This window comes from Antedon bifida, chromosome 6 (assembly GCF_963402885.1).
Source record: "Antedon bifida chromosome 6, ecAntBifi1.1, whole genome shotgun sequence".
NCBI lineage: Eukaryota > Metazoa > Echinodermata > Crinoidea > Comatulida > Antedonidae > Antedon > Antedon bifida.
The window spans coordinates 1,734,723-1,761,311 of NC_136231.1; the positions used below are offsets into that span (position 1 = coordinate 1,734,723).

Sequence of the window (26,589 nt, forward strand, 5' to 3'; positions counted from 1 at the left end):
AATAATTTGATAATAAGACTTTAGTTCATATAATACTTAGTTATATAGTGATTTTTTAAATGATTTATGTTCCTAGGCCAATTTTGTCTACATCATATAAGGCACCCAAACCCCATTGTCTGCCTGTACGTTTTTTGGCTTGGTATAAGCTAAGCCTAAGACTAATTGGGGTTTTTGCTTATAAAGAATGAATTTATATGTGATATTATTTCATTAGAGGAAAATGAAGAAGAATATATGTTATTCAAAATAATGACACCTTTTAAGGCATGATATTTAATTCATTCATTTTAAAAATTATTTTTGTCTGGACACTACCGTCGTTATATTGCTAGCAATCAAATTTCCCACTTTTCTGTATATATTTAGTGTGTACATATATTTGTATCTAAAAATAAGTTTAAAATATTGTTTTTCATGTTTCTTGTATTTTTAATTTTTAGTTTTAAGTAATAATTTAAGAGGGAGAATATTCAATAATAGCAATGGTGTTCACATACAATAGTCTCTCCATGGAATTTAATTAATTCTGAATATTCGAAAAATATAATTAATACTAATAATACTTAATAACTAAACAAGTTTAAGTAAGTATTGAATAAAATAAATATTGAAAATTATTAGTAGGGCAGTACCAAATTTGAGTCGTTCTTTCATGACAGGGCAGTATAGTACAGGGAAATTTTCGAAAAATGGCCGATTTTCGACCCTTTTATTTTTTGACATAAATGGTTACTATAGCATAATAAACATGCGCAGAGTCGAATAATGGGTTCTGCGCATGTCAATTGTGCTATAGTAACCAGTTTTATCGAATTTTAAAAGCTCGAAAATTGGCCATTTAAAAAAAAAATAGTACAGGGAAATTTTCGAAAAATGGCCGATTTTCGACCCTTTTATTTTTTGGCATAATAAACATGCGCAGAGACAAATAATGGGTTCTGCGCATGTCAATTGTGCTATAGTAACCACTTTTGACATAAATGGTTACTATAGCATAATAAACATGCGCAGAGTCGAATAATGGATTCTGCGCATGTCAATTGTGCTATAGTAACCAGTTTTATCGAAAAATTAGCTATTTTAAAAAATAGCTAATTTTCGACCTTTTTATTTTTTGACGTAAATGGTTACTATAGCATAATAAACATGCGCAGAGTCGAATAATGTGTTCTGCGCATGTCAATTGTGCTATAGTAACCAGTTTTATCGAAAAGTAAAAAGGTCGAAAATTGCCCATTTTTTGAAAAAATCCCTGTACATGGAAATTTTCGAAAAATGACCAAATTTCGACCTTTTTATTTTTTGACATAACTAGTTAATATTGCTCTATAAGATGATGACAGCACAATATATGCGCATATATGGCAATATTATCGCATAATTATTGAATTTTAAAAAGTGGATATTTTGGCCATTTTTCGAAAAAATCCCTGTACAGAAAAATTTTCATCATATAATCTGAAAGTAGAGGCCTGAAAGAATACTGAAACAAAAATACTGACAGAACATTAATTATATTTCAATAGTAAGACGGTTTATTACCGATATCTACAAAGTCTACAATAACTTTCATTAAATAAAATGTGATTTTTTTTATTTACAAATTTGTCCGTTGTTAACCATAAAGTGTAAGCTCCTAAAATCAATATAACTCATTTTGAAATATATCAGAACTGCATTGTAGCGGCTAGTCAGCTGTACTATGGTGTCAAATTTATTTACTAAATCATTCAAAAAAAGTTAATATTTATTTACAATACATACATACATCATCAAGACACTTATTTCTCATTTCTAAATAAAATAATATAATAATTTAGTAAGTATTTACATATGATTGATAGGAAATAAATTATGTAACCATATATTTTCATTATTAAAATACAGAATTATTATAAATTATGACTCTCTATTAATTTAAATGTACATAGCATAGGTAACCTACAGATGTAGATATGGTCAACATGGATTACTTTCACCAGAAGGAGATTGAGATTTGAAAAACCATTAATTTATTTCTCAAGCTGATTTGGAAGTGTGTATAAAAAAAATAACCATAAATTATAATTATAACAAATACATTTACAATTACAATGGAAATAATTCCCATAACATACAAAGACCCTGTTTGGATATATAGCTGCATTGACATAAAAATTGCATTGCATTTTGTGCTATTAATTAATTAATATTTTCATGTAATTATTTAATTAATTATTCACAATTATTTTCAATGGAAGATTTGTTGAATCAATAAAAAAATACAATTCTTACTTAAGTAGTTGCATTGTCTTTTTTTTTAAATTTTACAATCACTAAATAAATAAATTAATCCAGAAAGAAATCTGTCAGATATTTACAATATATTACAACAAAAACTGGAAGATACTGTTATATTAAGGCAGTTAACGCTTGTTTCTAAGCTAATCAGGTTTTAAATGTTGTTTTACTTGCAAAAATTGTTCGTTAAATATCATATTTGCTTATAAAATAAGACTGTAATACAGTACCAGCTTATTTTAAAATAGATTTAATTTAAAATCACTATTATCATTTACTGTTATATAAGTTTCAACATACACCGCAATATAACTTTATTAGTAACGTAAAAATTCATTGTGCGCATAAATTGGAATGCGCTTCCTTGATTCCTCAAGAGTTTTGTAGAATTCTACATACAGGCAATGACCTATAGTGCAATATACGTACATCATAGGTCGTAGGAAATCAGAATCAAGATAATGACTTGAGTATAACTCATACAATGTGTAAGTCCCAGATGGAATTACTTTTTTTAATTTATGGTATAACTTTTATGAATTTATTAATTTAACTATAATTAATTGTGACAAATAAAATATTGTTTTTATAATTTGAAATTGTTGCTACCCTATTTTAAATATCTTCTATATAAAATATGAACCTAGCTTAGCTTCACGGTTGATTAACAACCTCCTGTGTTACTAAAGCCGTGGAATCATCATTCTTTATAATAGCTTGATCAGTCCCATTAGAAAATGACACACCAGGAATCATCGGATCCCAGTGCATACTGCTGCGTCTTTTCATAATACTTCTCCGCTTTTTCGGACTTTCTTGTTTGGTGTAATCAAATGGTTTTCTGTATCTTTGATATCTTTTGAAGCACAATAGTACTACAGCAATGATGATGATAATGATAATGACACAGAATACGGCAGCCAAAATGATTGGCGTGGACGAGTGCTGATTATGTGATAACGAATCTGGACCTAATAAAAGTTTGAAAGTGAATGTTAAGTGTTTGGTAATATAACAAATATCATCTTCACGGTTTGAAAATTAATTTATGTTAAGTATATTACTAGGCAGTTTGAAATGTTTCAGTTGCCTATCAAATTCTATATTCTGCATAAATATAGACATATAGGCATAGAGAAATGCTAAACCTAAACCTGTTGATATCCTGGAGATTAAGTAATTAATTTGCATACAGTTAAGATGAGGAAATTTGTTAGTATGATAAATAGCAACCCCAAATGATATTCAAATCTGCTTGGTACTTGATATTACTAATGTGCTTTCTACAAATGACGACACACCAAACAATTGCCTAAGGCTCTGTCTACAATATCAAACTAGTTTGATTAAAAAAGTGTGCTGTGCCCAAATATGGTAGTGATATGATCATGTCCACATCACACTTTTTTCACATAAAGTTTGATAGTGTAGACAGAGCTTTACTCATAATTTAATCAATTCAAAATGTATGAAAATAAAAGTAAATAATTCTTACCTGTTATAGATATAAATGCATCAGCTGATGTACCTCCTTCCTCATTCTTTACATTGCAAGTAAACTTTCCTGAATCAGTAGGTTGAGAATTAGAAATAGTCAATACACCATTATTTACAATTACATGATCACTTCCTTTTAATATGTTATTATTCTTGTACCAGGAATATACAAGCTTTCCTGATCCTATAGCTTGGCACTTTAGGCTCACTGTAGCTCCACTTACGTACGATCCATTTGAAGGTGGATTTGTGATGACTGGTGGTCCTATGAAAATAAAAAAAAAGGGGTTGATTTTAATTAATGCTTAGAAGAATAATGTACATAGTACAGTACTGTTGGTATTTGTCGCAGCAAGACACAAGATCAAAGGACTGTTAGGAGTTCCTATCTTGGCAAAGTGTGCTCAGTGTCCTGTTGTTAGATTGCCTTGATTTATAGTAAGTTAAAAATGCTGGTACAGAATAAAATAGAGGTAGTTACCTTTGACTAACAGTTTTACAGAATATTCAATAACCTCAACAGGATTAACTGCAATACAGGTATAATAACCCATGTCGGTTCGTTGTACGTTTCTCACTATTAGAGTACCGTTCACGAGGACTTCTAATCTTGTATACTGTACATCTTGTCCATCTTTCTTCCAATAGATGGTAGGGCTAGGAGCACCAATTGCTGCACAATGCAGCATGACATCACTGGCAACATCAGCACTTGTGTCTTCTGGAGTAACAGTCATATTTGGTAATCCTGACAAAGAAAACAATAATTGTAAACAAATGTACTAATGAAACAGAATACTTTCAACATTTCTTTGATACCTCTTTCCCATCACCTCTAGTGTGTAAACTCTGAAGTTTTGCTAGGTGATGTGGAATAGGTATAATAGTCAAATAAGGTACAGTGTGACATGTATATCCAATACAGTGGATTTTTCATTTATTTATTCAAATTCAAAACAAAATAACATTAAAAAATAGTCTACAGGAATAAATTCAAGGTAGCACAAAAAAGTAACCAATGGTCAAACTTATTTCCATTGTCGCCCTTAATTAAATCCTATGTGGTAAAGTTGTAGTATCTTTAACATTCATGCTTAGTGAGTATTCTAAGTTTCCAAGTACTTACTTAGAACCGATAGTTCAGCACTAGCAACATCAATGCCTTTCTCATTCACTGCAATACATCTGTATGTCCCGGCATCTTCTTCTCGGATGTTGTTAATGAATAATGTACCATTCGAGTCAAAGTGTTGGTAGCGATCGCCAATAAGTGGCTTGCCATTATGTTGCCAGCTGAAGTTGGCCTCAGGTATTCCAGCGGCTAAGCAGCCTAGCATTGCTGTGTCTCCTATCAATGTCTGGGAATGTTTTACATCAATGATGCTAGGTTTCTCTGCAATAAAAAGAACACTGTAAATATATTGTTTGAAGGTTTGAAGGTATCAACACTGTTAATCATCATCATCATCTCATTCTTTGTCAGCCCACTTCAGGGTGAAGGTCTCCCCACGTTTCTCATCCAGAATATGCCTGGAAATCTCTCCATCTTGTTTTTTTTATCTTGCTTGGCCTCATGTGCCTGTTCTTGGAGACCATTCCATAATAGGATTTGGCCATATGTTGTTTATTCTGGCAAGAAATGGAGATATGCAGGACATCTTATCGAGAACGAACCGCTGCTAATAATACTTATTAATAAAGTACGATCTTTATATTAAATATTATATATAGTAGAAGTCAGTACCACAGCTGTCAGGGTGAGGTCTCAATTTCATTTACTCGAGTATCAAGAAATTACCTCCTCAAAATCATTTAGATGCAAATGCATGTACAAACTTTTTCCATTTATCACAGTATGATTGGTACTGTAAAATTATTTTGGCTGCCACTTTGATATAAAGAATGCTAGAAACCCGACTCAGGATTTGACTATCAAAATTAACCAATTAACTAACCTTTTACCATGAGGTAAGCGCTCGCACTAACTCTTCCAATTGTGTTTTCCAGTACACAAGTATAGTTGCCGGTATCCTGCCAATGCGTGCGACTGAAGTAAAGTGATCCCTGAGAACGTACTGCAATGCGACCTGAGCGAATATCAGCATCGTATAGTGCTTTGCCATTGTGCAGCCAGCTGGCAGTGGTAATAATGGGGGCTGGGTTACCGGATGACTTGCAGAGTAGTGTCACTCCAAAACCGTGTGATACATTCTTATCAGATGGCAGGGTTAAAAACTTAGGAAGACTGGTTCCAACAGCTATTGAAAAAAAATTGAATTATTGAAACTTTGTACATACTAATAATTTGTTTATGGGTAATCAAGACACAAACTAAACCACTTATTTGTAAAGTAGGTACAGTATAAAACTTTATTTATAATTACATCATTAAACATTCAATATTGACAAACTATTTATAATTAACCAGTGGTAGCTTAATTGGTTAAAATTAAATACTAAAAGTATATCTTCTTGAAGAATGACTTAACAAAAAGTTGGGCATGATTTCACAAAATTTCATTCTAGAATTTTCTAGGGAAGTAGGAGATTTCAACCTTCACTGAATATACAAGGTTAAACAATCAAATTGAGTACTCTATAATCTCACAAATCAAATTAATCTATATATCTATACAAATTACAACCACAAATGACGAGATGAAAATAGACAGGATTATACTTAAAATCATAGAGTTGAACATATTTAAAAGAAAGATTTGTTACCTATGCAATTAACACCATCACCAATGGTACCTTCTGGACAAGGGCCACAAACCGATGAACCCTGTGTTGTATTAACACACTCCACACCTTCAAAGCAACTTCCAAATCCACAGGTTCCAGTATTTGTCTTACGACAAATGTTCTGCTGAGGTTGAACGTATCTCGATCCATCACATGTTATTGCTGGACAAAATAAAATGAGTTTGTTAGAAAAATGGATGACAATCTCTTTTAGAAATTGTTAGAGCCTTACAGTCTAGTTTATTGTTTAACTGTAGTATGAAGTAATACTGTTATTTGTTTTATATGGCAATGCCCGACACATTTTCATTTCTTCTTTACTTTTTAACCACTAATATATTGGCTTTCTTATGGTTAACATCGGTGATTTTTTTCATTAATTAAATATTGCATTAAAATGTTTTCTGTTAAAGTTTATTTTTCTAACTTACCAACTAATTCATCTTTTAATCCACTGCATGTGCTAGCGTCTGTGTGTGGACAGTGAAGTACAGATTTCTCAAAGCCTTGGCATTGAACGTTGTCTATCCCTACAACTGTTTTCTGTGGTGGCATGTCAAACTGTGGTCTAGAATTGGCTGTCCGTCCAAAGCCTAGTTCTTGGCACACAACCTAACACATTTAATCAATATTAAAATATTCAATTCACTGTCCTTAAACAATACTTTCTGTTAAATCTTGAGCCTTAAGCTCTGTCTACACTACCAAACTTTATGTGACAACAAAATTTGCCCATATATGGACATGATGATGTCATATCACTACCATATTTGTGCACATTGATAGTGTAGACAGAGCTTTAGGTAGTAGTAAAATTTCAGGACCTTTAAATTTTTTATGTATTCAATATTAATATTAAAAAACTACTTTTTAAAGTGAATTACCTCAGAATTAATCGAACTCCATGAGTGTCGGCAGACTGTATACCAGACGTTGTTTTGCATTACTTCTAATCTTCCAGACAAGGCTGTAGCACCACCAATGAGTCGTACTTCAGATGGGATAATCTTATCTGGTAAAAATGACTCAAGGGTGTCGCCATTTGAACAAGATTCTACACACAAGGAACCTAGAAATACAACAAATAAATACTTAACAAATAGATGCATGTTTTCCATGAGCCTGGGGTTAGTTGACTTTAAAATATGAAGCATTTTTCATTCATGAAGCAGTATTTGATAACTAAAAAATTAAAGACCACAGAGGGATACTGTTAGAAAACTTGATTGCATCATTATTATTTACAAATACACAAATAAATTACCTTCTAAATTATAGCCAGGCTTGCATGACTTGCAGACAGCATTATGATCAGCATCAAAACAGGCAGTACAACGCTCATTACAAGGCTGGCAGAGTCTTTGGTTCGTGTCACCATAATAGCCTTCAGGGCAGGTATCTACACAAGAGTTTGACATAAGGTAGAATGGAGCGGCACAGCTTGTGCAAGTATCTGAAGTTCCCTGGCATGAATGACAAGATCCACTGCAGTGCTGACATACTCTGTTTGCATCAGGATAATATCTAAAATACAAGATAATGGAAATTACTACAATAGAACCTCCTATTGAAGGGACATTCTGAGGGAAAACTTTTCTGTAAAATGAATGAGGGGTAATATATATTTTACGACTATGTCCAAAACATATTGAGTGGGGGGGGGGGGGACACTCCTATTAAGAAGACAATTTGTTGGGTTCCAAAGGTAAAAGATAAAATGGACATTTTAAAGAGTACAAATCTTCTCTCTTTACAACAACAGCTTTCCCTTACCCATTTCCACAATCTGAAACACATTTTTGAGATGTATCAGGACCAGAACACTGCACACCAGCATCTTCCCCGTGTTCACAGTCATGCGCTCCGATACCGTCCATATGATTTTTACAAGACAAGACATCACGCTCTGAGCCTACACAGTTAACATCATCAAGAAGGATGGGTCCAACACCTGGTCCAAAGAAAGCAGCGCGGTAAGCTCCATTAGCACTGCCAAACGACAATTGACGACATACAACACTTGCATCTACCATATCCCATGAATCATCACAAATAGTGCCCCATACACCGTTATGACGCACCTCAACTCTTCCTTCAAGAGGAGTTGATCCGCCGACCAATCGTATGTTCTCGTTTCCGCGCTTGATGAAGCCTGACCCACAATTTGGAATACAGGTGTTTAGTTCGCTGAGATAAAATGATTGATTGCATTCTATACATTTGGATGCACTGTCAACACAGTCTTTGCATTCAGCACTGAAACAAAACCAAGAGTAGTACATGAAAAACAAATATGAATAAAATTCAGTTGTAGTTTTAAAACTTAATAATCATCAACATTAATATGGAGAGGGTATTAGCAGTTATCAGTCACTGCATTGCTAGTACTTCACATTTTTTTTCTAAACCTGGTTTGTACAGATGGGCCCAGCATACGATACTATAGCAAAATATACACAGACAAAAGTTAAATCCCAAGAAAATATTATTATGTAGCAGGGCATTTGAGGCTGTTGGCTAAGCTAGGTAGGCTTTATGCCTCATTTGGCCTAACCAATTCATTTCAAGCAATTGCTCTTTCAAGCTGGCTGTTATACTTATACTTAAAGTTATATTCATTTTCAACTCACCTGCAAGTTTTGCATGTAGCATCGGTGTCGCCATAGAAACCCTCAGGACAACGCACAACACACTCATATTCCCTAGTCATAAAAAGTCCTGCTTCACATTTTGTACAGCGGTCAGGATTTTGCTCACACTCGGCACATTTGTGTGAACATTTACCACACGTTTTGGTCGTTGAGTTAGAAAAGTAACCTTTTGAACAATCCACTTGACTTATACAGACTCGCGATGTATCAGGTCCTGAGCAACGCACACCTGAAAATAGGATATTGAATGTAGGATTAATAATACACTTTGTTTATACTCTGATTGGATATACAAAACGAATGGGGAACAGGGTGGTTCAAAGTTTTAACCCGCCATTTTTCTGAATTGCACTTTTCAAACTAGAGACTATATAGCAGCCCAAGTGATGGTAAAAAGTGCTCATGATAATTTTTCACTAGAAAAAATGTGTATACAATTTCTAGATATAAATGAACATGAGATATGTATCTATACATATACAATGCTCTGCAGCACATTACTGTACTAAATTAAACATGCAAAGTCAATAAGTAACATTCAGCAATATGATGTGTATATAAAGTTCAGTCTAAACTATCAAACTAGTTTGACAAACAGTGTGATGTGCCCAAATATGGTAGTCATCATGTCCATATATTTTGATAGTGTAGACAGAGCTTAAGTAGAAAGAAAAAATTATTTATTATGCAATACGTACCAGCATCTTCATGATGACGGCAATCTGAGGACATCCATCCAGCATGCTGACAATTGAATACTGTTGTCTCGTTTCCAATGCACTCGACTTCATCCATATGAATGCTGCCAAAACCCTGTCCATATCTGATGAAATATAAGTATTTTAACTAATTTCAAAAAAGGTATTAAAAAATGTTTAAACTACACTTTAAAACAAGCTTTAATGTTTTGTTTTTATTTCAATTCGAACCACTATAAATGTTAATGACTTGTATACTGTATGTACAACTCTATTTATTATAGTATAAATAGCTTTAATTTCTTTAACCATATAATAATAATGTTATTTCTATATATGTATAATTGTGCTTATGTAAGGTATATAGATGCTGGCAACCATTCAATTTTAGTACAACCAGTAAAAATATTTAATATTTAAAACAAACTAAATCTAGTTTATTACTGAAAAATACATACTAATACTTTTGAGTATAATGGTTAATATTAGGGCGAGAACAGGTCTCAGAATTTAGCAACAGCTAGGCTTGATACCTATAAGCCTGAATTCTCACCTTGCTTGTGGAAACACCTCAACGGCATGGCCTAGGCCTAATTCAGCACATATTACATCACCATCTTTCAAATCCCAATTATCGTCACAAACTGTTCCATATTCACCTTGATACAAAACCTCTACACGCCCTTCTGTGGGAGTTGGACCATTTACCAAACGTACCGTTTGTGATTGGATAAGACTGTATCCATCACAACTTTCTACACATTTATCCCCTATAATAAAACAAAAATTAAGTAATTGCAGATGTAACTAAAATGAAATTTCACTTATCTCTCTAGGAACACGTGGTTGTAAGACTTACTTTAAAATTTTAACCCACGCTAAATTATGACACGGTTCTATAGTTGTCCCATGACCTAGATTATCATAGGAGCGTAGAAGATGAGATACAGTAGCTAGTAGTACTCATCATGATACAACACGCAGGCATAAGCCATATCTCCCAGTGGTGCCTATCTTCTCTTCGGGCAATTATTGTTAAATTAAATAACAATAAAAAGCTTATACATTAAAGGTGAAAATAAGAGGTTTGATTGTATGAATTTACCTTGTAAATAGAGGGGCGCTACACAACTAGTACATGTCGCAGTGGTCTGGTGACATGTCGCACATGACGCATCACATTCCTTACAACTTCCATCGCTTGAATGAAATCCATGTCCACAATCACTTACGCAATCATTTTCTTTTAACTGGTATCCGGGCGCACATCGTGTGCACACGTAATTATCCGTCTCCCCCTTGCACTCATCGCAATAGTCATTACACTGTATGCATTCGCGTGTGGTTACATTACCATAGAAACCGGCAGGACACGAATCAATGCACGTTCTAACACCCGGACCTACGAACAAAAGGAAATTTAATTGAAGTTTATTATTCATATTATTCGATTTATCTGCATGCAAATCTGAAGTGGGACAATAGTGGAATTACCATCAGTTTAACTATAATTATGTGGTTTTTGTATCTAAGACTGTATAGCAACCATACCGCTACACATTTTACAAGTATTCTTGCAAACTAGAAGTGGCTACTTCATAAACCTCTAAATAGAATCAGCTTACACAATGAACACTTCTGTAGTGTCTTTTATTTTATTTTCCAGAAGTTTTTAGAATGACCTAATTAGGCAAAGGTATCACACATCATAACATTAGAACCTCTATTAAGGGGACACCTTTGGGATCCAACACATGTAGTGTCAATAGGGTGTCCTTTGAATAGGGGTTGGTCAAAATGTTAAAACATATATTTCCCCATGTTCATTTCATAGAAATGTGTCCACTTAGTAGGGTTGTCACCTGAATAGGAGTGTCCAAAAGAAGGGGGTACTGTACTGTATTTTAAGTTACAGAGAAACAATTGTTTGGTATGTATAACATAATATAAGTGTATTAAACTACTATTTATTATTACTATTAAAGTACTATGTATTAACACTATACAGTAAGATATAATATCATTAAATATTAATATTATATTTTAAAATATATTTTATATATCCTAAAAGAAACACCAAAAAAACTGTGATACTGTACTAGATAACTATTCAAACCACAATATTTGTACAGTGATATTTCTAATGACAACATTCCAACAATATAAAAGACTATCATATTTAAATACAACCCGCACAAATTATTATAAAAAGACTGGTTAAGTGAAGGTATTGTATTGAAACAACTCAACCTACTTAGACAACAATGAAGTGGCATTATGACGCAGTATATCTACGTACTCATATACACACTTTTAAGGATAATATCCACTCATGTATGGACAGTGCTTTCAAAGCTAGTTGTTCAAGTGGATGAATATATAGGTTGGATATAAGGATGATGCAACAACCATGTGCAATAATCAATCATAAACTTTATACTATTGCTATTTAAAATGTATTCTGACTGTAGGTATAATTGGATAAAGTCCAAAACAAATGATAATTATTGACATAATATACACATTTCAACTATTCCATGTAGTCAGCTGTATTGGAATGTATTGATTAATTTATGTACTTGTACAATCATTGATCAATATTGAATATTAATATCACAAATCGAGTGTAAATTAAAACGGTATCAGTTGAAATAATATTCACAAAATATAAATGTGATAATAATATTGTACGAGTAAGATAGTTAAATAGGAGAGTGTGTTAATATTCTACACCATTTGAATGAATTTTTTGATAATGTTTTTTTTTTAAATTTAATTTTTTAACAATTTATCATGTAGGCTTATGATGTACGACTACGGTTTCAGCCAGTGGCTGCTTGTGTCTTTGTTTTTTAATAAAGATATACCGAATATTAATTATCAAAAATATAAGTTTTCATTTCATTTCATTTATTTTTGTCTCCATAAAAATACAATATAAAAAAATGTGGACAAAGAACAAGAAAACATGACACAAAACCAGTTCAAAAAATTCAATTATACCTGAACATCTAATAGCTACATCTTTTCCATGGTTACAGTTGTTAAGGCCCCAATCCCGATGGAAGCATTCAGTCAAGCGTTGCTCAGTTCCAGATGGACAAATGACATCATCAAGCCATATGTTTCCTACGCCAGGTTGGATGTAGTGATCGGAAAGCGCAATAATCCCAACAGCACGTCCTGGAAAAGTCAATCAAAAGTACAATTTGAAAAAATGGACTTTGTTTGTAAACATAGTAGTACAGTATAAAAAATACTGTGAAGAAAACAAAATACACAAAATATAAAATAAACATATAAAGACTATTGTTAAAGATTTACTGTCCCCCAAAAACATGAAAAATAAAGATTAATAAAATCAGACTTTGAATAGGTTATTTTGTAGTTTTAACAAAGTTAATCACATTCGTAGAAAAAAAACCCAATTAATGTTTTCACTTAAAAATGAAAAAATAAATGGTTAAATTCAACCAAAAACCCATTGGCTGGCATCCAATTTGACTTATTTTTGCTTTAATATTACAATATTATTATATTATTTTTGGTCAAAGTGGATAATTATTATGCGACATTAAAATGGCATATTCAACAAAAATTTGTTTCAGAATTATTTTTACAGTTGGACAATACATCTTTAACATTTTTTCTTTTGTTTATTTATTTTTTAAATATTTATTGGTTTTTTTTAAAATTGTTTGGTTAATTTATTTTTGTTTGCTACATTTATTGTTTTTTCTTCAAATTTAATTTTCAGCAATATTATATACAGTACATATATATTTTACTAAAATGTTGTGGCTGTCTGGTATTAAGAATTACATATTAGTAGGTTCAACATCTGGTCAAGTACCAGGGAATTAAACAAGTCCCTTCAGCATTCTAGACTCACATAAAGTAGTAATGCATATTATTATGAAGGTGCCATTAAATATCAATAGAAAATGTTAGTAGACTACAACTAAAGTCAAAATATTCTTTACATAATTTTAAATGTATTCTTTCTCAACTTAATGGTATTTTGAACAAAATAATTTAAATAATAAAATGAGAATAAAATAAGGATGTTGTGGATTTTTTGTTTTCCACTCAAAATTACATATGAATTAAAGTCGTACTATATAGAAGTGTAAACAGACATGGTTGATAAAATGCAATCTAAGCATGACTTTTGAAACTGTGACTTTTTTGTAATTTGTTGTATATCTCAGTGACCGACTATGACAGCGATCGTTTTGGTGGGTTAATTATTATTTTGTATCTGTTTGTTGTCTATATATTTTTCAAGAACGCACCATGTATAAACATGTACCACCAGCCAGCTTCAATAAATATTACATCGAATATTACCCTACTCATATTTTTCTATACAAATGGGTTAACACCCCTCTGTTACTTGATATGCTTTGTAAACCTGGATTAAAACACACAAGTGAGGAAAGCTGCAAGGGCTCTTAACCTGATAGATCTTTACAAGCTAACCCTATATTAACCCCTTCTTTTAGATCCTGAAACGTGATAAACCTTCATTCATGCTATGTTGTTATAAGAGTGAATTTATAGGCTGTTCATTGATTAACTGTAATTCGTGAATTTGGTTGAGTGAACACAAATAACAACATAAGTCCGAAATTAGTCTGAACTTTCCTTGAACTGACTGGGTAAATGCAATCTGGCATAAACGATCATTTCATATGTAATTTAAGCAAAGGGGAAAAATATACTGGTATAAAAAAATTCATTATTTTATACTTTTTGTTTAGTTAGTATTTCACAAAAGAAATTAATTTCTTGCATCACTAAATATCAACCCTCCTTCATTTTTAAAAATAGTAACAGAATTGTTATCAATCACAAAATTGTATTTCTTATAATAAAATAATAATAAAATTAATCTTTTCCCTCTACATTCCTTCTACTCATTCTCTCAAAAGCTAATTTTACACATGACAAACTGTAAAGCATGAGACAGAAGGTTGTGTGGTGTTTATATAATGGGAGTATTTTTAAAATTCCCTTGCCGTGTTTTTGTTTTCATTATACAGTATCATTATGTTATCATTGTATTATTATTATTTATATGCTTTGATTGTTTATGTTTGCTTGAATATATTTTTAATTTTTAAAAGGTATAAAAATCAAAACCAAAACTTTGATGAGTTTACATAGTGGGTGTATCTGTAAAATTACTTACCATTTAGTTTTATATACACTATAAATGGGAGTATCGTTAAAATTCCCTTGCTGTGTTTTTGTTTTAATATTGTATTATTATTTATATGTTTGTTTGTTATGCTTGCTTGAATATATTTTTTTATTTTTAAAATGGTATAAAAATACTAAAAACTGGTTTATAAATATCAAAACCAAAAGTTTGAAAAATGAAGAGTACATAGTGGGATATCTGTAAAATTCCCTGTCTTCTTTGTTTTAAATATTGTATCTACTTTTGGTTTCAATTTATGTTATGCTTTAAAATGTTTAAATAGATTTTTTACTGAAATAAAAATACTAAAAAAAACAAAAGGTTGAAATGAAGTTTTTAAAAAACTCCCAAAAAACATTTATATAACGGATATTAGATCATTCATAAAAATATAGAAAAAAATATAAAAAGTAAATAAATATATATGTATAATATTCTAAATCCAAAGGCAAATTACTGAAAAAATGATAATGCTGTGGGTGAGTGTTGTATCCATTTAAGTGTAGAATTAAAACAAACATTTTAAATTATTATAACATTATATTTAATTGTTATAATAATAATAATTAATACTTCAGGTTACTAAAACTTAAACAATGTAAAAATGAGGGGAAAATCATTTAATATTTAAGTAATACCAACAGTAATAGACAGTTTGTGGTAAATATAAACTATATCTTTTTTATACTACAAACGGAAAACCATCTTGGTTTTATATTTAGCCTCAGAGGATGTGGTTTCCAAAACCAAATCCATAAATCTTTCCCAAAAGGATGAAGTACAAGCCTTAATAATTTCATTTCCTGAAGAAAAAGGGAGATTAAATCCGTGATAAATCCTTTGAAGAGGAAACAATACACGTTCTTTATTTACAGGCTAGGGGCATTATTAAAATCTTAATTGTTCTGCCATTTGAATTGCTAAATTCAATACACATTTATTTTCAGTTTATTGTTAAAACAAATTAGAAAAAATTACAAGCAATTAGTACTTTATGTAATATGAAACATTTTTTATAAGAATTATAGTTTTATAACAATTATAATTATTAGGCATTTTAATTGATATTGTGTACCACATTTCAAGCATCATCACTTTTGTTTTTTTTGGGTATATATAGATTAAGCAAATATAATGTCTCAACAATTTAAGTTTGATTGGTGGATATGCTTGCCTTCAATAACACGATTTCCTAATAACAAAAACTCAGTCTCAGTGAACAAAAACAGTTTGCATTGAAAAGAAAGTAATTCCTGAAAATCAAATGTTTGTGGTACACCTAGTATTTCCTAGAAATCAAGTAATGTGAAGTTGAGAATGTCTCAAGATGTTTTGGTTGTTGTACTACAACCATTACTGTACTCTATTAGACAGGTGGTACAAAACCAAAACGTTCCAGACATTCTCAACTCTACTATCATTACTTCTTCTTCTAAAGCTTTGTCTACACTATCAAACTGACAACAAAACATGATGTGCCCATATATGGACATGATGATGTCATATCACTACCATATTTAAGCATATCACTACCATATTTGGGCACATCACACTTTTTTGTCACACTAGTTTGATAGTGTAGACAGAGCTTAAGAATGCAATGGTGTACCGCAACAAACGTTACTGTCTATAGAATTATAGTTATTATACTCATGGTAAGATTTAAATGATCCACATAGTGTACACATACCTAGGCCAAGTTCATTACAGGCCACATTAGCAGTTGCCATCTCAAAGTAGTCACTGCAAACAGTACCCCACAGTCCATCATGTAGCACCTCTAGCCTTCCCTCTAACTGGTTCTTACCCCCGGCTAGACGGATCATGTTAGTACTTTGTATGTCAGTATCATTGACATTCATTGCATATTTATTGCTGTCGCATTGAGTCACGCATTGGCCATCTTGAAATACCTGAGAAAAATCATACATAATTAATATATACAGTAAAGTATATATAGAGTTATGGTTGTACTTTTGACCTGACGAGTGTGTTAGCCCTGCTAGTATACAGTACAAAACAAATTTGTAGTGAATAGGGTACAATGAAGTAACCAAGTTTTATTTTTATTTGTGATACATACAGTTTAGTTTATGTGTATGTATTCATTAATTTTCAAATTATGAATTCCTAGTGAAAAAAATTAATAATGTATTCATATAAAATTAACATTAATAATAAAAAATAATTAACACTCAAATTAGAAAATAAAAAATAAAAAAATGTCTTATATGGTCAATATGCTTGAGAGTTGAGTTCTTTTTGTTTTTAAGAATACAATCTAATTAGGATAAGAATTTGGAAGAAGAAAACTGTGATTCGAAAGAGTTTTTACTTTTGGTACTGTTTTGGGGATTTTCCTGTAGTACACAAACACTCTTAAGTATCACATGATGCACTATCACTTACATTTTAGAATTTATTAGAATACCAAAACCTAAACTCAGAAGCAGCCTGAACTATAAAGAACTTTTGCACATAAGTAGCCTCCAGGTTTAGTTCTTAATGAACTTTACAAGTAAATAATTATCTACCTTTGGTGGTTTACAATAGCTGCATTGTAAGTTATTCTCTGGGGTGAAATCACAAGTGAGACATTCTTCTGCGCAAAGGTCACACATGAAGCTTGCCTGATTCTCGTAAAGACTTGGGCCACACTCGGTCACGCAAGTGTCGTTTAAAAGGTACATATCTGGTCCGCAGCTAGACACACAAGAAGATCCCTAATATAAAAAAAAAAATGATATCATAATTGAATTTTATATATAAAGTATGCTATTTTAATGTCACATATAATTATCCACTTTGATCAAAAATTGGATCGAAAAAAATATATATTTATTTGAAAAAATTGCAATTTAATGCAAAAAATGGTCAAATTGGCTGCCAGCCAATGGGTTTTGGTTGAATTCAACAATTTATCTTGTCATTTTATGAGTAAAAAGATTTTTTTTCTACGGAAGTAATTAACTTGAATAAAACTACAAAATAAAGTCTTCATTTTTCATTTTTTTGGGGACCAATACGTGTTAATGATACTGTACAAAAAAATGATTTATTTATTAAGAGGTAGTTAATATGACAAATGATTGTACATACTACAAATGTTGAATTAATACGATTGATTGTTTTTTTGTTTTTTTTCCTTTTGTCTTATTACAGTCCATCAATAATCACAGTGGGTAAAATAGTCTTCAATGTAGTATTTTATTTCCATAGTAATGAGAATGACTACAAACTTATAACCAGTATTTTTCTGGCATTTATAATATGTGGGAATTTATATCTGTCTGTTACTAAAATCGCTTAAGCTTCCATATCAAGGCCAACCATGCTTTACTTGCATAAAACTGCTACGATACTCTCGCAAATATGAAAACGGTAAAGCTAACTTAAGCCGTGTTGGGAGGCCTATCTAAGGAAAGCGCAAATTCTATACATTTTTAATACTTTGTCTTTGTCAGGATATATTTAATGCATATTTATAGTCTTGTGTGTTGAAAAAGAAAACAGCTTTTAAAAATAATTTATCTCCTAAGTATCAACCAATCATCATAATCTGTAATATATTACCTTTACAGTCACATTATATTTGATATACTATCATCATTATGTTATGTAATAATAATATTAAATTGAAACTTAATAAAAACAATTTTTTTTGTTCTCATAAAGTTTCTTCCTAATTTATAAAAGATCAATCTTGATAGAGAGAATCAGTGATTGATTATACAGTACTAATACTAGCATACTTGTACGCAATGTGTATCAGAAACCTTGGTTGGTTAAGGTATAGTATGATAGTCTACATTGTCTGTGATGTGAGGAATGGCAACATAGTTTTTCATATGGTTTCAGATACAGTATTAGAACCATAATAAGCATTTAAATCTGTTACTACCTACTGTACAGTAACACACATTGTGCTTTAGGTAGTGCTCCCTTTCTGGGAGATCGAAAGAGTGATATCCGGTGTCTAGACATATAGTTTAAGTTAAAACTAATAAAAAATCATCATAACTTCATTATAAACATTAGTAAACAAGCATCTGGAATTCCAACTAATAGAAATAGATTTTGTTATGAAGTTACCACTCATATAACACTTTACAGTACTTTACAAGGATAAACCATTACCAGCTCTATTCTATTCAGTTTAGTAATTCAAGATAAGGCCTACTGTATATTAAATAATACATCTCATCTCTTATAAATGAAACGGAGATTGTATTGTGAGAAAATAGCTTAGTTAGTGTATGTTACATACTGCAGGCAATATTATACAAATACAGCTATGGTGGTGCAGCATGTTTAAAAGTTTTGACAAACCTATAGATATAATATTTATTAAATCAGATCTTTTATGGTCATTAAATTTGGGATTATTGTGTTGTAGAACCTTTTAAAAAAGGCAAATATGTAAGGAAAATTCCAAAAAAAAATTCAAACAATGATATTGTATATAAGGTAAACAATGATAAACCAGTCCTATATTTGTCAGTCTGGTTTAAATATCTCACACATTATTAATTACTATACAAATTTATCCACAAAAGCAAAGCTGTAAATCTTCGTGACTTTCAAAGCTTGAAGGACAAACGCATGGGCTGGTAATTATTGCATCATTCAGATATAACTCTGCCTACTACGATCGACCTAAACCGGCTGCTTACAAACAACATACACTATTAAACCACGCAATTCATTTTTATGAATGAAATTAAAACATAATAATTGTATCAATTGTTTACCAAAATGTTTGTAATATTTTTATTGCCATCTGTTACTACTGTCATTTTATTTGGAATGGCTGTTATTCAATGGAAATAGTGTTGTTTACAAACACAGTGACAAACACTGTGTTTTAATTTAGATGTCACTTCAAAAACGTTGTGTCAAACATTTTACTAATTTAGTCAACTTTACACTGGTGAAAAATGGGATGGCTTTAAAATGTTTGGGAATGCATAGGAACAAGTACTATATGAACACATTTAAGACAAACATTTCACTATTAGTCAACTTTCTAAAGACTGGTGAAAAATTGGATGGCTTTAATATGTTTGGGAATGCATAGGAACAAGTACTATAACACATTTAAGACAACTAGAAAAATCTAGGAGAGTTTCCAGTATTCAGAGGGGCTCAGTAATAAATTCAAGTGACGGTACCTTTAATACTTTGCCTTGCGGACATGATGTACAGTTATTACTAAGAGGTCCGTCCGCACAGCTTCCACATTGGGTCAGATCACATCTGTCACACATTCTAGTCTTTGTGTTGCCGAACATTCCAGGCCCACACTCTTTAACGCATGTGTCACCCTATTGAATGAAGAAAGTACAAGCATATGACAGCATATGATATTATTAGTTGAATTTATTGCGTCTTGCTTGTATAATACACTGATTCAATGGCAATTTAATGGCGATTTAAATATTCATAAACTCTGCAATATAACAGTTTCAATTTTCAACATAAATATCTCAATAAAAAAAAGCTATATTGTTAATGAACTGAGTTACTGTAATAGTACTATTCTACTATCTACAGTACATGCCCCCCAAAAAAACTATTTGTTGGCAGTTTGCCAGTGTATTTACTATCTATGTGTCTCGGTTTTACAACTAAACCACGAAATTCGCTGCCAAGGTCTACAGTATAGTAGATTAAGATAAATGAAAATAAGTTGGCTGACTTATACTTGACCGAAATATATACGAACTGTGATTCATAGAGTAAGTGATATGATTCAAGAAATAATTGTAGGCCTATATAAAATTGAGATTTCCTTTTTTTTAATATTGAGAAATATTTGAAGTATAGTTTAAATAAATTTAAAAGTATTCAAATGGTGAATTTGGTTTTAATTAAGGTGATTATGTTAACCAAAAACCCTTACTTAAAGCGTTGGGTCCCACTTGGGCACGACGCAGGTGATCTGACCAATAACGATGGATTATCAAAACTATTGCTTGTGCTTGGTCAACTCACTTGCGTTGTGCCTAAATCATTGCATTGTTTTTCTTCTCTCAATATAAAACTAACCTTTAAGAATGTTGACGGCTTGCATTCATCACATAGACTTGGTCCACGGGAGCAGTCTAAACAGTTAGAATCACATGCAGTACACAGGATTTCACCCTGAAGGTAGTAGCCTAGCCCGCAGTTTTTTAGACATTTCCCTGATGCACCTACAAAATGAATAACACATTTGTGTTACAGCACATTTTGCTTTTTGTCTTTATTATTGACTACAGTATGAATCAATAGGAATGAATCAAGGTATTCCTGATATTAAGATGAGGTGTAGTGCTTAATGTTCAAAGCTTTTAAGCGCATTACTTTACTACCCCAGTCATTGGATCAAACACGTATGGACAGCTCTTAATTATACAGCTATAGTAATCAGTGTAATTTGGTCCGACCCTACCAAGTACCCATTACAATGCAAAGAGAATTGGTCTTAAAGTCCCGATTCTGTGATAAAAAATTCTACACACAACACACTGCATCACACTACAAAATCTTTTTCCATGTGCATATCATTATTAGCATCATCTTCTACAGTAATAGTAGTTTTGATTTGCTTATAACCTAGCCTTCATACAATTTTACTATCACTGTCACTTAGTAAAATCAGAAGACAAGAGTGTAAATTCACTCTTCTTCATTTACTAGCAAATTGTTACAGATAATAGAAAATCAATCAATGAAATGATAAACTAAAACTGTATAACAAATTACATCAAAAAAGAAACATTAGTATACCATAGTGCATAACTATAATAAATAGTGAAGATTGATACAATATAACAATATTAATAATTATATTAATAAATACTATCATTGAAAATATAATATTCTATGAAATATAGTGCAATTTCTTGATGGGTGGTTAGCATTTCTCTGTTTAAAACATGTGAGAAATCGTGGGAAAGCTGTATTGAAATATATACGATCCCTAATTAGCAATGAGCTTCAATGAAATACAGGTAAATTGCAGTGCATAACAACTTGAGTTATGAATGAATGATAAGGCATCTTAAAGAGATATATTATATGAAGAGTTTCATGCAAGACAAATGGGGAAATGTTGAACATAAATATACAGAACATGAATGTCAATTAAGGTACTGTATTAACTGATTGTAATGATACTACACAGTATTTTACATACTTGAAACCCCCTTTATATTTTTAGCTTTGACTCGCATTCCTCATTCCTTCCACCAGCAATAGCCCTAGCCCATTCTTTTATCTTCCAAACATAATCAAATTCCAAGTGTAAAATATTTCTATTATATTATATATAAACACAACAGGCAAAGAACATTAAATCTAAACAGCTTGGTGATATACTAAAAATGTATTAATTAATTTTAAATGATAAGATGAGGAAATCTCAGAATATATTTATATATACTAAAATGAGTAAGCATAATTTTAAGTAGGGATAATATTGAGAGTCATCTGGGTGCAGGTACTGTACAAATGAACCCATTCTTCAACAGGATAGCAACTAAAACGTAGTACAGTGGTTGGCATAATCCTATCATTTGTGTTTTTATCTTTATCATCTTTAGGCTACACTATTTTACCACTGTGGTTAGCACTGTATACTTAAAATCTGATTCAAAAAGATTTACTTGCAGTATAAAAGCAATGAGCTAATTCTCTTGATGAAATGATTGTGCAAGTCATGCAAAAATATACTTTTGGTGGACATAGACGCGAGTACTTACCAATATTAGAAGGACGAGCCACCGTTCCCCATTTTGTAACTAATTCCAAATAAACATGCAGAGAGGGGTAGAGAATAAAGAGGGTTAGGAAGAAGAATATTGTGACTTGTGTGTGGAGATATAATAATTATCTTAAATCTATCAGTATCAAGATTAATTAAACCTTTGATCATAGGACTATGAAATATTTAATTTTCTAATTGATTTAAATTAATTCTTAATATTTTAATGTAACTTTTTTTGTAAAACTAGTTTGATAGTGTATACAAAGCTTTAGATGTATTGTTTCCCAATAATAGTTCATTTTACAGCTTTAATAAAGTTAATCACTTCCGTAGAAAAAAAAAATGTTTTCACTTATAAAAAGACAAAATAAACGGTTAAATTCAACCAAAAACCTGTTGACTTCCAGTCAATTATGTGACACTAAAATGCCATATTAAAAAAAAAATTTTTTTCAGGGGACGTATCTTAAAAGCAAATTGTTATCATGAACAAATTGAGTTGGAATATTGTGCCAGGTGCTATCTGTATTGAATGGTAAAAGGAAAGCCACAAATCCCACATAATGCAAACCACCTATGAGAAATATCAAACGTGTCTGTTTGAGAAAAAAGAAGATCATGTTGATACTCTATCTCATCACTATTATTGCTAAAACAGATAATCTAAAATGGTTTTTGGTCAAAACTAACTGTTTCTTTTGTCTTTTTATAAGTAAAATAATTATTTCTGTTGATTTTTTCCTACAGAAGTAAATAACTTTATTAAAACTGCAAAATAGCCTAAGTCTTGTATTAATTTTTATTTTTCAGGTTTTTTGGGGAAAATACATCTTTAATCAATTGGAGAATTTATGTTATGTTGATAAGTACATAAAATGAATATAAAAAAACTGTTAAACTTCAATTTAAAAACGTTCTAATATTAAAAATATCTATCTACTATTAAAAATATCTCACTAAGTTAAAAAATATATGTATTAAGTGTACACACTAATGTAATGAAATTCAATCCAGTCACTTTTATGAATGAAACTAATACTACTGTATTCAACGTGAAATAAATTGCTCAGTCATGTTATGATACTGAATGCATGGATTGTCAATAAATACGTGTAAACAAAACAATAATGGAATGTTCCACTGTATACTAAATGATAGGTATGCAGAATAACGCAGTTCAATTGTATTCTATAATCAGGGAAGAGTAAAATGACTTGTAATATTATTTTAATAATCAATTTTATACAGTATGCTTTTATATGCTATGTTTTATTGTTTTACTGGTTTAATATTTTATTGTTTGTATGTATATAATGGACCCCAATGGAAATAAGCTGGAATGATATTTACTGGCTTTTTGGGTTATCCATGGAAGACTACCGTATGTTTTAATTGTTCTTGCTTACCATTTGTAATGTATATTTGTGTACTTCCGAATAAATTCAAATCAAATCAAATCATTCTTCCCTTCTATAATGGTGGGAATTTTGTAGATAAGGAAATACAGTAATGCCTATTTTCATAAAAAATATGCATTATGTGTAGGCATCCTTTATAACTGTATTTACCTATTTATTGATTCAATTTTATTTAGAGTGGGTACCCTTCCAACTGAACCCACAGGTCAGCTGATATTTTGACAGGCAGACGAAATAATTATTTCTATTCTAAAACCATGAATGTATTATTGTACGCTGATGTAATCCAACTCCTTTTTAAATTTCCCCTTGACGGATTAAAATAAAGATAACATATTGGAAAGATATTGGAATAATAACATACAGATAGTGCAATTCATGTATAGTGGATTGTGTTTTAAATCAGAAACCAGAAAAAAAAACATATAAAACATTGAATGGGAAAAAATTGGTACATGGTTCGAGGGTTTACTATGAATTTACATTGGAAACACAAATGAAGAAAATAAGTGTGTACCATGAACATGTGACATATCACATCAACCCATGTGTATATAATAAATTAAATCATGGTATAATATTAATACAATATATTAATGAAAATAATTGTGTACCATGAACATGTCAAAATTAGGTGTCATGGTCCTGTGACATATCACATCAACCCATGTGTATAAAATAAATTAAAATCATGGTATATATATTAATATAATAAATATTAATATAATTAATATATTAATTGAAAATGAATTTAACAGTATTGTGAACTCACCAATTGACTTCGTACCAGAACATCGGACGCCTGCGTCTTCATGATGATTGCAGTTGTTGTCTGCCCAGTTATTCTGAACACAATTTATAATTTCAAGCTCATTTCCAACACAATTTACATCATCGAGATGGATTTTTCCTACAATATAAATAATAGTTTGTAATATAAATAATACTGTATAATAAACATAATATGCGTCTATGGTTTTAGAATAAGAGTTTGGAATAGTGAAAATGATCTTGTAATCGGTGTATGAACTATCTGTTACAATCTTCAACTACAATCTCTTCACTAAATAGGATAAAATCCTATTTTAGTGTGATTTTCTGTTTTGTATTGTTTGTTGTATATGGAATTTTTATTCTGAAATAAAGTGATCAATCAATATCAATATAAAATCAAGTGTATCACTTTATAACTGTTTGAAATGATATTCAAATCTAAAACATTACACTACCGAAGCTGATTTATTACTAAAATGTTTGTATTATCAATTTTTATGCCTAGTACGGAATATTCATTACCTCTTCCTGGTCCAAATCCAGGAGAACGAATAGCACCTAGGGCATGGCCATATCCCAATTGTTGACATACAACTTCCGCATCTGAAATGTCCCACATATCATCGCAGACTGTTCCCCATTCCCCATTAATAAAAACCTGCCATCAAGTAAAATAAATTATAGTTATAATAGTATGTAGAAATTAACAATGTTATTGCTATCTGTAGTGGATATGTCATGGTGAATAGGGTAATAGCTCTATATTTAACATGCAACCAAAAATGCGGACAATAAGTAGGTCATAGATCAGACTAGTATAGCTAGAGAGGCCTACTCAGACAGCGAGGAGAGTGGCTGGAACCCCTAGTTACTCTCTAGGCTAGGCCTAGTAGTAATAGGCTTAGTTTGGGCCTAGCCAACAAAACCTGTTCCTGACTGATGACAATCAAAAGTAACGGAAGTTAAGCAGTGAGCTACATAGTTTTCAACAACTAACTTATATTAGTGATTGCTTTATATTAGTTGAATTATGTCAAATAAATGTACCCTTTTGTAGGTCCCATCACACACACCACCACCGTCTTCTCCCACAAAAATGTAGGTCAAGACCAGTGTGATAACTAGGTCAATACCCACAATGCATCATTCAAAACAATAAAGTTCACACAAAGGTCAAACATTGTTTACTTTTTTTTTGTGACGAGCGTTTTCGTACCGTTTACATTTAATGTTTGATTTTTGTTAGTTACGGATAACGGAAACTGATCAACATACTTAATACTTCGTTAGGGTAATTAACAAAAAACTGTGGCCTACAATAAGCATCGTGATAGGTAAATGCGACCTATTCAAACACTATTTATAAAGAATTGCAATCAGGGAGGTATACCTCCCCAGTTTCGTAATTCATGTGTTTGTTATAGCCTTGTCTTACAAAAAGTAGTTGTTAATTCGCATATTGCTATTAACACCCTGTATACACTGGCCTAAAACAAACCTTTACCGTTATACCAACATTAGTTATAGATATAACCTAACATTTAAATGCTACCGTCAATGGCTTCAC

General features: G+C 31.3%; 1 protein-coding gene across 2 annotated transcripts in view; it reads right to left on the reverse strand.

Moving 5' to 3' along the window:
- Nucleotides 1-1,501: 1,501 nt before the first annotated feature.
- Nucleotides 1,502-26,589, reverse strand: part of LOC144845059 (scavenger receptor cysteine-rich domain-containing protein DMBT1-like) — a 30,990-nt gene continuing 5,902 nt past the window's right edge. The window contains exons 7-28 of one of the 2 annotated variants that reach the window (XM_078702189.1): nt 25,545-25,680; nt 25,021-25,158; nt 22,826-22,864; nt 21,129-21,274; nt 20,252-20,404; nt 17,615-17,803; nt 16,771-16,993; nt 12,878-13,057; nt 10,980-11,276; nt 10,428-10,644; nt 9,875-9,999; nt 9,156-9,405; nt 8,299-8,781; nt 7,790-8,049; nt 7,410-7,594; nt 6,957-7,137; nt 6,505-6,687; nt 5,736-6,038; nt 4,907-5,173; nt 4,262-4,528; nt 3,779-4,045; nt 1,502-3,254 (exon numbers count right to left, since the gene is read on the reverse strand). In XM_078702189.1, the coding sequence (XP_078558315.1) occupies nt 2,938-3,254; nt 3,779-4,045; nt 4,262-4,528; nt 4,907-5,173; nt 5,736-6,038; nt 6,505-6,687; nt 6,957-7,137; nt 7,410-7,594; nt 7,790-8,049; nt 8,299-8,781; nt 9,156-9,405; nt 9,875-9,999; nt 10,428-10,644; nt 10,980-11,276; nt 12,878-13,057; nt 16,771-16,993; nt 17,615-17,803; nt 20,252-20,404; nt 21,129-21,274; nt 22,826-22,864; nt 25,021-25,158; nt 25,545-25,680 (4,806 nt within the window). In that variant the 3' untranslated portion in view covers nt 1,502-2,937. The remainder of the gene's footprint in view (nt 3,255-3,778; nt 4,046-4,261; nt 4,529-4,906; nt 5,174-5,735; nt 6,039-6,504; nt 6,688-6,956; nt 7,138-7,409; nt 7,595-7,789; nt 8,050-8,298; nt 8,782-9,155; nt 9,406-9,874; nt 10,000-10,427; nt 10,645-10,979; nt 11,277-12,877; nt 13,058-16,770; nt 16,994-17,614; nt 17,804-20,251; nt 20,405-21,128; nt 21,275-22,825; nt 22,865-25,020; nt 25,159-25,544; nt 25,681-26,589) is intronic. The other variant, XM_078702191.1, reaches the window with a different exon arrangement.